At 37.8% G+C, this 13,524-nt stretch overlaps 1 protein-coding gene across 4 annotated transcripts in view; it reads left to right on the top strand.

Moving 5' to 3' along the window:
- AsnRS-m (asparagine--tRNA ligase, mitochondrial) overlaps positions 1-13,524 on the top strand; it is a 202,884-nt gene that overhangs the window by 4,148 nt on the left and 185,212 nt on the right. For 2 of the 4 annotated variants that reach the window (XM_090402537.1, XM_090402536.1), the window contains exon 2: positions 12,134-12,240. In XM_090402537.1, coding sequence (XP_090258663.1) covers positions 12,134-12,240 — 107 coding nt within the window. The remainder of the gene's footprint in view (positions 1-12,133; positions 12,241-13,524) is intronic. The other 2 variants (XM_090402539.1, XM_090402538.1) reach the window with 1 other exon arrangement.

Here is a 13,524-nt window from a genome sequence, read left to right on the forward strand (position 1 = left end):
TAGCATTAAAACTGACTCCTCTAGGATGAAATACTCCAATAAAGTGTTCATTAAACAATTCCACTATGTCCTCTGCATCAGTCCTCTATTCCCATTTTTATCCCACAATATCATTCTTCCACAGTCATTTCTCCTCCTATTGGCCACATAGCTAAAAAAATCCCCTGGGATTTTCTTTGGATCTTAGGGCCAATCTCCTCTCATATTCCAGTTTCGCTTTCCTTACCACACTAGTCAGTCTTATGGCCTGTGTCTTATATTCTTCATGCATCTTCTCTTCACCTGTCTCTTTATATCTCTTCCATAGCCTCTTTTTCGCATGCAATTCCTGTTTAATATTGTTTGTCATCCACTTTACTCCAAATTGTGTCCTCTTCTTCACTCGTGGTATACAACTTACCATTGCTGCTAACAAATGTTCTTTCACAATTTCCCACGTACTAATGATATCCCGGCCTTCCAATTCCTCCCTCCATGAAACTTCCTGAAGTTGACGTCTAAGACTATTATAATCACCTGCTTTATAATTCCACATAAGTTCCCGTCTCTTTGATACTCCTGCATGTCTATTCATTTTCCAAGTCAAAACCATATGGTCACTCTCTCCAACTGGTGGGAGAGATGTCATCTCAGTTATTATCAACTCTTCTGATGCTATAACCAAATCCAAAACTCTTGAACCTCTTGTTCCCTCTGTTACATGTTGCCTAAGACATTTGTCCCTCAAGAATTCTAGAAATTCCATTCCCCTATTGCTACATGCATCTTCCTCTCTCCAATTTGTACTACTGATTTTTAGATTACTAAAACATGATATTCCTTTAGTAAACCCATGCTGACCATCAAAGAGAATGCTGCTGTTATGAACCCAGTTCTGAATCTTGGTCCTGACTAACTTCTTCAATACTTTAACCACAACTTCAGACATACAGATTGGTCTATAATTCGAAGCTTTAGTCTTAGCACCTCCCTTATGAAGTGGAACATCTTTACTTTACTCTCTTTCCACTCCTTTGGAACTCAACCAAATGCAAGACTCATGTCAAAAAAGTTATGTCAGAGGTGTTGTTAACTCCCTGGAATATCTCTTCAAAACACGTGTAAATCAATTCCTCATATACCTTCTGTTCACTCACCATGAGTACCTCCTCTTCCATCCTTCTCACTATTCATCTGCATGATGAATGGTGGGGGTTTTTTCCCCAGTTTATTGGAAGTTTTTCATCCATCAAGCAGGCAAACTGGCCTGTGAACACATGGATACAGTCAGGAATACTTAAGACAATCCCTCCAACCATAGGTCTGAATTGTCAGCTATGCCGGTCCCGAGCCCGGATAAAAATAGGGGGGAATTGAGGTGGTGCCATACCTCCCCGTAAAAGGGGCTCACAGCCGTTGAATCACCATACACAATGAATGAATAAATCTACATGATGTCACATTCACAAGAATTAAATACCTTTACAAAATGCTCATTAAACGTCTCGATTTTATCCTCTGCAGTTGTTATCATTATACCATTTTCACCAACTAGTATCATCTTGGGATTATTTTTAGCGATGGTTAGCCTTGTGAGCTAACCGTCGCTGATTCTGCCCTTTTGCCATCCTCACCAAACGAGTCATCTCTCTTGTCTGCTCTTTATATGCTTCATGCAACTGGTTATTACCACTCATTTTATGCTGTTTCCATAATACATTCTTTTTCTTATGGATTTGCATGCCTTAACCTCTTCATTCATCCATTCATTTCATACCTGCTCTATTTAGTCTCTTAAATAGAGACTAAATTGGTAAACATTCTGATATTGCTTCCACTTGATAGTTCTTGAGCAAGATCTAAGCAGCATTGATATCCTTTCCATCCAGTTTCTCATTCCATATTATTGCTGCAAGCTGTCGCCTGAGCTTCTCATAATCATCAGCCTTATAATTCCATATATATCCCTTTCTGACAGAAGTCATTATAAGATTAGCCCACCCTCCAAGTGATCTCATCATAGTCACTCTCACCAACTGGTGGAAGATTTGACACCCCATTTATAATAACATCATCAGATGAGCTGATCAGATCCAAGACTTGATTCATGCAACACATGGATCAAGAGTCTTGGATCTGATCAAAAGTCTGTTAATGCCTAAGGTAGTTGTCTCTCAAAAATTCATTCTCTTTTCTCCCAGCTGCCACTCTTCATAACTGTCTGTATTACCATAACTGAAATCACTCATAATTATCATTCTTTTCTTATTTACCAGGCTAATTTGCCTATGCATTTCCTTTTCACTGCCCTTCATGTTACCAGCAGGTCTATAGCAACACCCAAATATTTCATCCTGTCCACCTCTACCTCACATCATCTGCCTCAAAACCGCTCCAATTATTTGACCCTTGTATCTCCACTTTAAATGAGCATAATTCCTCTGCTACCATTAGCAGTACTCCTCCTCCCCTTTTTCCCTGCCTGGCTTCACAAAAAATATCATAATCCTCCTTCTCTATTCCTGTCTGGATATCATCATTCAACCAACTTTGACTTAGTCCAATGTTTTTTGGACAAATAGACCCAATCAATGCACCAGTTTCACTCCACTTATTTTGGATACCTCTTCAATTGGTGCAAAAACATAGTAGACTATTTCTGACTTTATAACAAGTCCTACTTACACTACTTCGAAGATGTGTCTCCTCAATACTCATCCTCTATACAACCACCAATTCTGCAACTCTCCCCAAACACTCCCCTCCCATCACAGGCCATCTCTATTCTCTCTTGCCAACTCTCACATTTACTTTTGAATCCAGCATCCACATTTTTTCATACAGTGAAAGTCACCCTGATTTTGCCCATTTCCCTGTCTGTGTTGTGTCAATGTCTTCTCATCTTCTTTACTCATGCCATTCACAAGCTCCCTTACCATTTCTTGCTGTTTCATATCACCTTGCACTACCCTTCCTTCCGGCAATAGTCTCTAAAGTTGACTCAGACCAAAACCATTTAAATGTAATCCATCTTCCTTATATAGTTCCATTCATACTCCTCAAATTCATCCCACAGATTCACAAAATGCACTCCTTTCTCCTCGCATAGTTCTGCTAATGTAGCATACATGATCTTTACTTGCCACCTCATCACTATCATACCTGGGCAACACACTGACTACTTTCTCTACCACTTATCATTTACTCTCCTCAACAACATCCTCATATTCAGTCTAACATTCTCATTGTTCCCATCCAAATCATTTGTCCCCATCACCACCACCAGCAACTCTTTTGCTCTTTTGTTCCTCCTATCCAATGCCTCAATCACTTGCACATTCTGCTTCCAGGAAAACAAACCTTATGGACGTTCTCATTCACCATACCTCTAATAATTGAATCTCCATATAGATAAAATCATTCATTATCTCATTCGTTACCACTTTCAGGTGACCATGTTTCCTTTCATTCTTCTATGAATATCTGCAATTCTCTTCATTTCAATATGCATATGCTTCATCTTTGCCTCATCTTCACCATGTCTGCTTTCATGTCTAGATTCACAGAAGGAATATCCCTAGAAGACACCTTAGGAATTTCTGACCCAGTGGTAACAGACATCTCAGGTGTATCTTCATACATCATGATGCACAGGACCATCAAAAGTATTATGAGTAATCTGAGTGGATGTAGAAATCTCATGGAGTATAGAACAATGAACTAAAGCTTGATGATCTTCACTTAACCCTGATACTTTGAGATGAGGTGGAATGTCAACTAATTCAACAGTAGTAAGGCTGGGCTGCTTATTATGTGAAAAAATACAGTATATGTTGTCATCATCTGTGATAATAGAGGTAACTCTATGTCAGTTACTGTATCTTCTCTGGATTGTGATCATTCCAACATTACAGAACATTGGAAAATGATTTCTGCATCACACCAGTGTTTACACATGAATTAGGAAGAAATACTTGAGTTAATGGAAAAGTAGGTAGAGAGAGCTTTGATCTTCTATCTCTTGTGATTGGCACTGCCTCTTCATTAATATCCTGGAGTAATTTGATGTGAAGAACAAACATATGGTATAGAACAAGGAACTAATGCTGGACTATCTCTACAAGGTTCTGACTATATGGTGAGACTATATGATGTTTTAAGACAGTTAACCAAAAACCACCTTGCTCATAATCATCTCTCCCTAGAATGGTAGCGTATAGCTACCCTCCCCCGGCCGTATGGCAGATGGGAACCAGAAGAACCAAAAATCATAGGAATGTAATGAGGAACATGTAAGTTTTGTAAATCTGAAAAGGGCATGTAAGAAAAGTTGTTCAAAACTATAATGGAATATTGCAAATCAACAGAACTGATAAATGTACAGGAAGATGTGATGTAAATTCATGTAAGGCAAAAGGGTGTGCTTCTACTGTTTACATCTTTTTTACTTTCACTCACAAAAGGATGTGAATCTATAATATGTTGGTGCCATCAGTGGGTTAAGATTTTTTTCTATTTTTATTAGTTTTGTGTATTTTTGTAGTATTGTTAGTTTATTTTTTACATAATCTGAAAACCATTCTCAACAGACTAAACATCAACATTTTCAAGTCACTTCATGCTTCAATATATGGTACAGTGATATCATACTAGGTGAAATTCATCTGCTGAAAAATAATTCTTCCTGCCATCTGTGTGGTATGGTAGTTTCACTGTTATTCATCATCTGTATGGATCACATGGAGGAAGTTGCATAAAACTGATATCAGCACATTTCAGGTATTAAACTTAGCTCTTTAGGTAGATTGTTCTACTACTAAAATACTACTTAAAGTTTTCATGACTCATTAATTAAATTGAATAACTTGTAGTATGATATGAGATTGTTATTATTATTGCAACGTCTCCATGGAGTCTGAAGACATTGTGAAACCAAAAATATCCACACGGTATCTGTCATACATCTCCTCAAACTCTGACTCATTGACTTGATATGAAATTATCATCACCACTGTGCGCTTCAAGGATTTAGTCCTATTAGGAGCTGTTCTAGCCTCAGAAGCCACTGGCAAGTCTCTTCAATGAACGACACCTCTAAACTGGTCTCCTTTTTCTCAATGGTTTATAACGAAGAACTCGATTGAGTGGTCTTTCAATTTTCATTCATTTAGCATGCTCCATTCATTTGCACTTATTTTTCTTTATTTTCTTCCTGGTTTAATTCTCTCTTATTTCTTTATTTATTTTATGATCAAATAATATATATTTTGCTGTTTTCTCTTGAATTTCTTTTCAGCTGCCATTAGTTGCCATTCACAACAGACTGGTAGCCCATTCCATGCATTCACCACTCTTCAAGCAAAAAATCTAGTTCTCATCCTTGCTAACTTATAATTTTACTCAGTTTTGTGGTATGATCCCTTGTTCCCCCCCCCTCTCCAGTTAAGAAATGTTTCATCTGCATCAGTCCTATAAAACCATTTCAGTAAATAAAATATTTCTATCATATCTCCTTTTTTCTGTCTATCATTCCAATTTTTGCAACCCACAAACCCTAATCGGTTTTCACAGGGAGCACTTCAGAGACTACTCATCATCATCCAGGTCACTTTTTAATATTTATCTCAGACACAAGAGGTATAAGTGCCATGTGTGAGATGAGGTGACTTGCCTCTGGATCCCCTCTTTCTGCTTCCCCAAGAAACCCAGGTGACCAGACCTGAGCACATGGTAATACAGATGTGGCCATATAAAAAGGAATGATGACTTCCTTATCTCTGTGTGTGGAAAAATTTTTCTGCTTGGTTACAGTGTGTATTATACTTGACAAGAAATTATGTTCTTGTTTTAATCCTGGACATAAACATTAGTGTGAAGCAACTTCACTAGTTGTGAAGTCTGTTTATTTTGTCATCTTAGTATCTCATAATGCAAAAACATTATGGGCAAGGTCACTATCCATACCAGCTTCAACCTCTGTTGAGGTCTCATCACTGGGAGGACCCAAGATACCTAAGTTAAATCAATGTAGAAGTCAATATATTTAACATATACAAGTAGAAAAACACTATGTCATCACTTTATTATTAAATGCTCAGGATGTGAGATGAGGTAGTTGTGGAAAGTTTTTCAAGTATAACATACATTGGTTACAATGTGTATTATATTTGATAAGAAATTATCATCGCCATTATGCACTGAAAGGATTTAGGCCTATTATGGCCTGTTCTAGACTCAAAACTCATCAGCAGGTCTCTTCAATGGATGAACTGGTCTCCTTTTGATGATGTATAATGAAGAACTTGTATGGGTAGTCTTTATTTTCATTCTTTTAGCATGCACCATTCAATTACATTTATATTTCTTTATTTTCTCTATTACTGGTTCCTGGTTTAATTCTTTCATCATTTCTTAATTTATTTTGTGATCAAATAATATATATTTTGCTGTTTTTCTCTTGAATTTCTTTTCAGTTGCCATTAGCCTCTACTTATCTTTTTGTTTTGTTTTCCAAATTTCACTTCCATATGGTAGTGTTGCCAGAGTTAGTGTATTATAAACTTTTAGTCAAGTCTTTTTTGTACCAAAATCAGTTTAAGTAAAGAATTTATCACATCTGTTATTTTTAGGTATTTTACAATTTTCAACTTAGGTCCTTTTCATCTTTACATGAAATTATTATTATTATTATTATTATTATTGTTCCAGGCACCTCCAAGGCGTCAACAGACTCATCGAGGGAGGCCCTAACATCATGTCAAGAACAACTATTCGACATTCACACAGTATCTATCATACCTTGCCTTGAACTCATTCACGGTCGTAGCACCCACAACAGACTCTGGAAGCTTATTCCACTCATTCACTACTCTCCAAGTAAAAAACCTAGCTGTAACAGCCTTGTCAACCACGCTCTTGCCCAGCTTCCATTCATGGCCCCTAGTCCTCCCACCACCAGTCATATTTTCAAAAATATCTTCTGGATCAATCTTATAAAACCTTTTAGTAATTTGAATGTCTGAATCATATCACCCCCTCCTTTGCCTATCGACCAATTTCTGCAACCCACAAATCTTCAACCTATTCTCATAAGGTTCATTCCACAGACCTGCTATCATCTTGGTCACTCGTCTCTGGATCCTCTCCACTTCCTCCCCATCACAAAGAAACCCTGGTGCCCATAACTGGGCACAGTAGTCCAGATGGGGTCTTATCAAGGCTTGATACAGAGGAACAACAACTTGTTTGTCTCTGCATGTTAAAGTATTTTTCAGAAGCCAAGTGATTTGGTGAGCTGTTTTAGTCACTTTTGCAATGCCCCCCCCCCCCCTAAACGTCAATTCCCTATCCACCAACACTCCCAAATCCCTGGCCTCATCAATCTCCTGGAGTATGGTTCCACCAATGCGATATACTGCTGCTATTCTTTTCACCCCAAAGTGCATAACCTTACACTTTGGCACATTAAATTGACATCCATTTTTCCTAGCCCAGCCCTCCAAACTATCCAAATCATCCTGTAAAATTTTGACATCCTGTGCACTCATAATTGCTCTACCCAACTTTGCATCATCAGCAAACAAGTGAACACTTCCTCTCAAATCCTTTCCTATATCATTGATGAACAAATTGAAAAGCAGTGGTCCATGAACAGAGCCCTGTGACATTCCACTAGTCACAAGCCGTCTTTTTGACTCCACTCCTGAATAAACCACTCTCTGGTATCTCTCCTTCAACCACCCTCCTATCCATCTCACCAACTCTATATCTATCCCCATCTGCTCCAGTTTACTGATTTGGGTTCTATGTGGTATCCTATCAAAAGCCTTGGCAAGGTCCAGTAGTATTACTGTAAACCCATTACCCCTATCCAGTTCAGCCGTCACTGTGTTATAAAACGTGAGCAAGTTACTGAGGCATGATCTACTCTTCACAAAACCATGTTGTCCCCCATACAATATCCCATTTTCATCTATCCAATCCTGTATTCTTTTCTTGACTAATTTCTCTAAGACCTTGACAATGATTCCTGATATGCTAATCGGTCGGTAATTTACAACAGCAGTCTTGGAACCACCTTTATGCAGTGGAACTATTTTCCCCCTCTTTCCACCCCCTCGGGACTAACCCAGACCCAAGACTCAAATTAAACAAAATGGTCAACGGTACTAACATTTCTTTAGCTGCTTCTCGTACAACACGAGCTGGTATACCATCCAATCCCACAGATGTATTGACATTAAGGTTATGCAATAGACTACTCACCTCCACTTCATTCACCACAATTCCTGTATAATCTACTGGTACATTCGTTTCTGCAATGTCACCACCTGGATGATATATTCTTGCAAAGTGCTCACTCAGTAACTCAACTATATCAACTGATTCAGTTACCACTCTACCATCGGCATTCTTTAAAATCATTCTGCCATGTACATTTTTCCTTTTACTTGCTACATATCTAAAAAACTGTTTTAGGATTCTCTTTAGCCTGCATGGCCAATGTTCTTTCGTAATCCTTTTTTGCTTTTCTTACCACACTCGTTACCCTTCGGGCCTGCGCTTTATACCGTTCATGTGCCTGCCGGTCACCTTTCTCCTTAAATTCCCTCCATAGGTGTTTCTTTTTTTGCAGCTCAAGCTTAATGGTGTTATTCATCCATTTAACCCCTAGTTGATTTATTATTCGGACTCTAGGTATACAGTCAGCCATTGCTTCATGCAAACACTTCTTAACTACCTCCCATGCACTATCGACTTCTAGTCCTTGCAGTTGTACATGCCATGGCACTGAACCAATCAAACTCCTAAGCTTGTCATACTTTCCAGCCCGATAATTCCACATGTACCCTGTCTTAATTGAAAATTCTACACCTTTAGCCACCTCCCAAGTCAAGACCATGTGATCACTCTCACCGATTGGTGGCAATGTGGTCATATTTGTTACAGCCAAATGCTCAGATGTAATTACTAGGTCAAGCACTCTCTGACCCCTAGTATTTTCCATTACATGCTGTCGCAGATAGTTATCCCTTAATAACCGCATAAAATCCAAATCCTTCCTCCCGTGTGTCCTCTCCTCACTCCAATCAATGCGACCATAGTTTAAATCTCCCATAATAATCACCCTCCTTCCACTCATTTCTTCTATTTGCTTGTGCATACTGTCACCACCATCTTTTCCATCACCTGGTCTATAGCAGCACCCAATTGTATATTTAGTTCTGCTAGTCACAATCTTACTCCAAATGGCCTCAAATGTGCTCTTTTCTCTATCCTGCAATTCAACTTCTATTCTCCTTGGCTGCAGCTCATCAGCTATCATCAACAATACTCCTCCCCCTCATTTTATTCTCCCTGTCATTCCTGAACACACTATACCCATCACATTCAATCCCACTAGCTATATCATCTGCAGTCAGCCATGTTTCACTAACACCAATAACCTGTGGTCTGGAAGTGCCAACCATGGCCCAAAACTCTTCCTTCTTGTTCCTAATACTCCTAGCATTAGTGTACATGAATTTAAGACCCCCATTAGCCCCAACTCTACCTTGATGCCTTATATTAACTATCCCACTCTGATTTGTTGTCCTTATTTGCTCGGCATATTATATTCATTCTTACATTCGACTGCCTCCCTAAGGACTGTAGATCTACTCCCCCTCCCACCCCTTAATAAATCTAGTTTCCCTGAATTTGCACATCCACCACATTCAGCAACACTTTCTCAAGTCTTCTTACACCGTAACCATTCAAATGCAAGCCATCCATCTTATACAGATCCTTTCATCCATCGAACTCACTCCACACGTCCACAAATTCCACACCACTCGTCATACATAACCCACGCATAAAGTCATTCGCAATTATGGCCCTCCTTTTAAACATTTCACTGTCATACCGTGGCAAAAGACTAATCATTCTAACTCTCTTGCTCTTTTCTTTTGCTACCTCAAACAATTCATTGAGGTCTTCTATCATTTCCATTTTGTCTCCTTCAAATCATTCGTACCTGCCACAACAATCATTTCTTTCACCTTTTCCTTTTGCTCTCTAATAGACTCAGTTACATCCTTTATGGCTGCACCAGGTTGGTACGATTTTGTCAAATCCTCTACTATCACACCTCGTACTAACGAGTCTCCATACAGCACTCTATCTTTCATTTTGTTCATGTTCACACTCATACGTCTATTTTTCCTGTTATACTTTTTATTATTGGCTGGTTCATTCAGTCGACTTTTGCTCATACGCTCTAGCTGCTGTTTTGCTCTTTGTATCGCACCATTCAACAACGCGATCTCACTCATTGCGTCTATCTCATCTTTTTTATTCTCAGTAAAACCATTAATACTATCATTCACACTCTCACAATTCTCTGGTACAACCTCGCCGTTTCTTGTCATATCCCTATTTTCTTCATTCTGAAGTTTGACAAAAATATCACACTCACGATCCGAAATACTCTTCAATTTCTCATTCTCCCTACATTTTCTACACACGTTCACTCCTTTATTATCATCTAACCACACTCCGACCGCACTCCGCAAAGCGTACATTTCGCAGCTAGTACACTGAATCATCTCTTTTATACTACCGTTCTTTGATAAAGATGGCGAACCATCATTACTGGCTGCCATTTTCCTTCGTACTGGAGCCATACTTACTTGCAACGTATTTTATCAAATTATAAATTATAACACACCAAAAACACACAAAAAGGTGCACTAAGAGACGCAAGGCAAACAAAACTACGCAATATTAAATAAATTTATCAACGATAACTGAAAATAATACTTATCTTATCCGGAGCTTTCACGAACTATGCATCAAGAATTATGCATCTTAAATATGTAAAAAGAATTAACTTTCCAAAATTATGTTATTAATTGGATCTTGACCTTTATATGTCATTGATTTTGATTTATTATTACTATGTTACACTCTAAGGAGTCCGAAGACTTATCGAGGGAGGGCACCTGCTCTACAACTCTCCATCTCCACTACTCAATCCATCGACTACAGTGAACCACATCATCTACACCAATGCTATCTACTGCCCACCACCACTAGTATTTTCACAGAACAATTACAAACATTCATGCCCACAGTGGGATTCAAACCTGCAGTCTTTTAGCTGGAGAGCAGATACCCTAACCACTTGACCAACCAGGCTGGCATTTATATGTTGTAGTTATCATTCCAAAATCTTTGAATATTTCTTTTAATTTTCTTTTAAGTTCCTTTGACTTTCTTCTTTGTTTTGGTAATTATTGCAATTTTAAATCCTCCTGTATTTAATATTGTATCCGATTCTAATTCTTTATAAGGTATTCCTCTTACTTTCCAATCACAATATTCATTATTTTTTTGTTTCCATTCTTGGAGCATTTTCAGAAGAGTCCATTTGAATGTTCTTCTTTAGTGGCTTAGAAGTAAGGTGAAATTTGTGATCAAAGTGTTTGAAAAATTGGTTAGAAATAGAATACAGAATTGGGTTGATGGACATAAGATTCTCTGTGATGGTCAGCATGGGTTTGTAAAGGTCAGGTCTTGTTTAAGCATCTGCTTATGTTTTATGATAAGGTGACAATATAGTTTAAGATGTACTTCAGGAAGTGAATGAGATTCAGGATCTTAGAGTGATGGTAGACAGTGGACTGAAGTTCAGAAGGCACATCGCAAGTGTTGCAAAGACTCTATAAGACATTGGTCAGACCACATATGGATTATTGTGCTCAGATTTCGTCACCTGGTTTTCATTGTGATGTGGAAACACTAGAGAGTCCAAAGATGAATGACCAACATGATAAATTTGTGTGTTTTTTTCAATTTTAATATTGTTTCCCTGACTATGTCTCAATGACTGAATAAAATATAGCAGTGATTAAATGTGTTGTTTAATTATTTAGATGTGCCATATTTATTCCATTAAATCTGTAATGAGAGTTCAAACCAGCACTTAAGTCTAAATAGTCAATTGTTTATACAAGTAGCCTAGTCATGTAGATACTTCACACACAAACTTTTTGCTTACACTTGGCTAAAGGATTAAACAAGAATATAATTTCTTGGCATCTTTAATTTAATTTATAACCAAGTGAAAAAAACTTTCAATAAATGCTACTTTGTATTTTGTTTTAATGTTTAGGGATGGATAAGAACAGCAAGAAGCCTCGGAAAACATTTGTTATTTGTAGATTTAAATGATGGATCATGTGCTGACAAACTTCAAGTTATACTTAATGTAAAAAATATGCAAGTATTTTTTCCTTTATATGATTTATTTTCTATACAAACAGTTTGACTAATTTATTTTTCTAATAGTTTGTTCATAAGAATTGAAATATTTGATATTTTAATTTTCTGTGCATGTTTAAACTTTATATTGTGATGTTTACTTTTCCACTTTTGTTAAATATTTCTTCTTGACTTGAATGGTTAACCAACTTACAGTATGTTTAGGGAAGGGCCACTACCCACTGGCCCTTCCCTTAATTCATAGCATTATACATGTCCACAAGGAGATGTGCTTTGCATTATGGGAGATACTGCATGTGATGACAAGTGATGAGAACTTCGTCCACCTTTACCACGAGTTGCCTCAGTCCTGAAGATACTTCAGGTGCAAACTTTGTTTGCTTACTTGGATAAAGGATTAAACTAAATTTATTATATCATGCATCTTTTTCAACTTATTTACCACATTCACAACTATCTGTGATAATCTATTCCACTCATCCAACACTCTAAGCAAAGAACCTAGTCTACACACTCTTACACAACTTATAGGGATGACCCATTACTTCTTGTGTATTGAAAAATTTCTTTTATTCAGTCATAGTAACTTTTAAGTTTCTATGATGCTCCCTCTCTTCTACCTATTAACTAAACTCTGCAACCATGCACCTTCAGTCTGTCCTCATAGGAAGCATTCTGCAGACTGTCACCAGCTCGATCACTTGTCTCTGAATCCTTTCCACCACTTCCTGATCTCTCAGAAACCCAGGTGACCAAATATGTGCACAGTAGTCAAGATGTGGCCAAATCATAGCCTTATATTATTCCTTATAAAAAGGAATAATATCCTCTCTGTATCAGTGTGTTCTTCAACATCCATGCAATTCTTTGAGCTATTTCGAAAACTTTTACAATATATTCTCTGAACTTCAAACCACTAATCACCATATGACCCCCCCCCCCCAGATCCCTAGCCTTGTCAATTTCTTGCAATCCACTACCATCAATATGATACAAAGTATGTAATCTTTTCATTTGGAAGTGCATTACTTTACATTTTGCAACATTAAATTAACAACCGTTGTCCTTTGCTCACACTGCCAATTTATTTAAATCATCACAAGTTGAACAGCAACAGCCCCAAAATAAATCCTTCAGTATACCACTAGTAACTTTCATCTTCTGGGATATCGCTCCCCCCCCCCATACAAAACTTGTTGATACCTATCAGTATCAACAAGTAACCCCCTTATCCAATGTACTAACCTATTATCCAGCCCTATGCTTTCCAGTTTAATCACC

Source organism: Typopeltis vanoorti, chromosome 13, assembly GCF_054136105.1.
Source record: "Typopeltis vanoorti isolate ZY-2024b chromosome 13, IOZ_Tvanoo_1.0, whole genome shotgun sequence".
Classification (NCBI taxonomy): domain Eukaryota; kingdom Metazoa; phylum Arthropoda; class Arachnida; order Uropygi; family Thelyphonidae; genus Typopeltis; species Typopeltis vanoorti.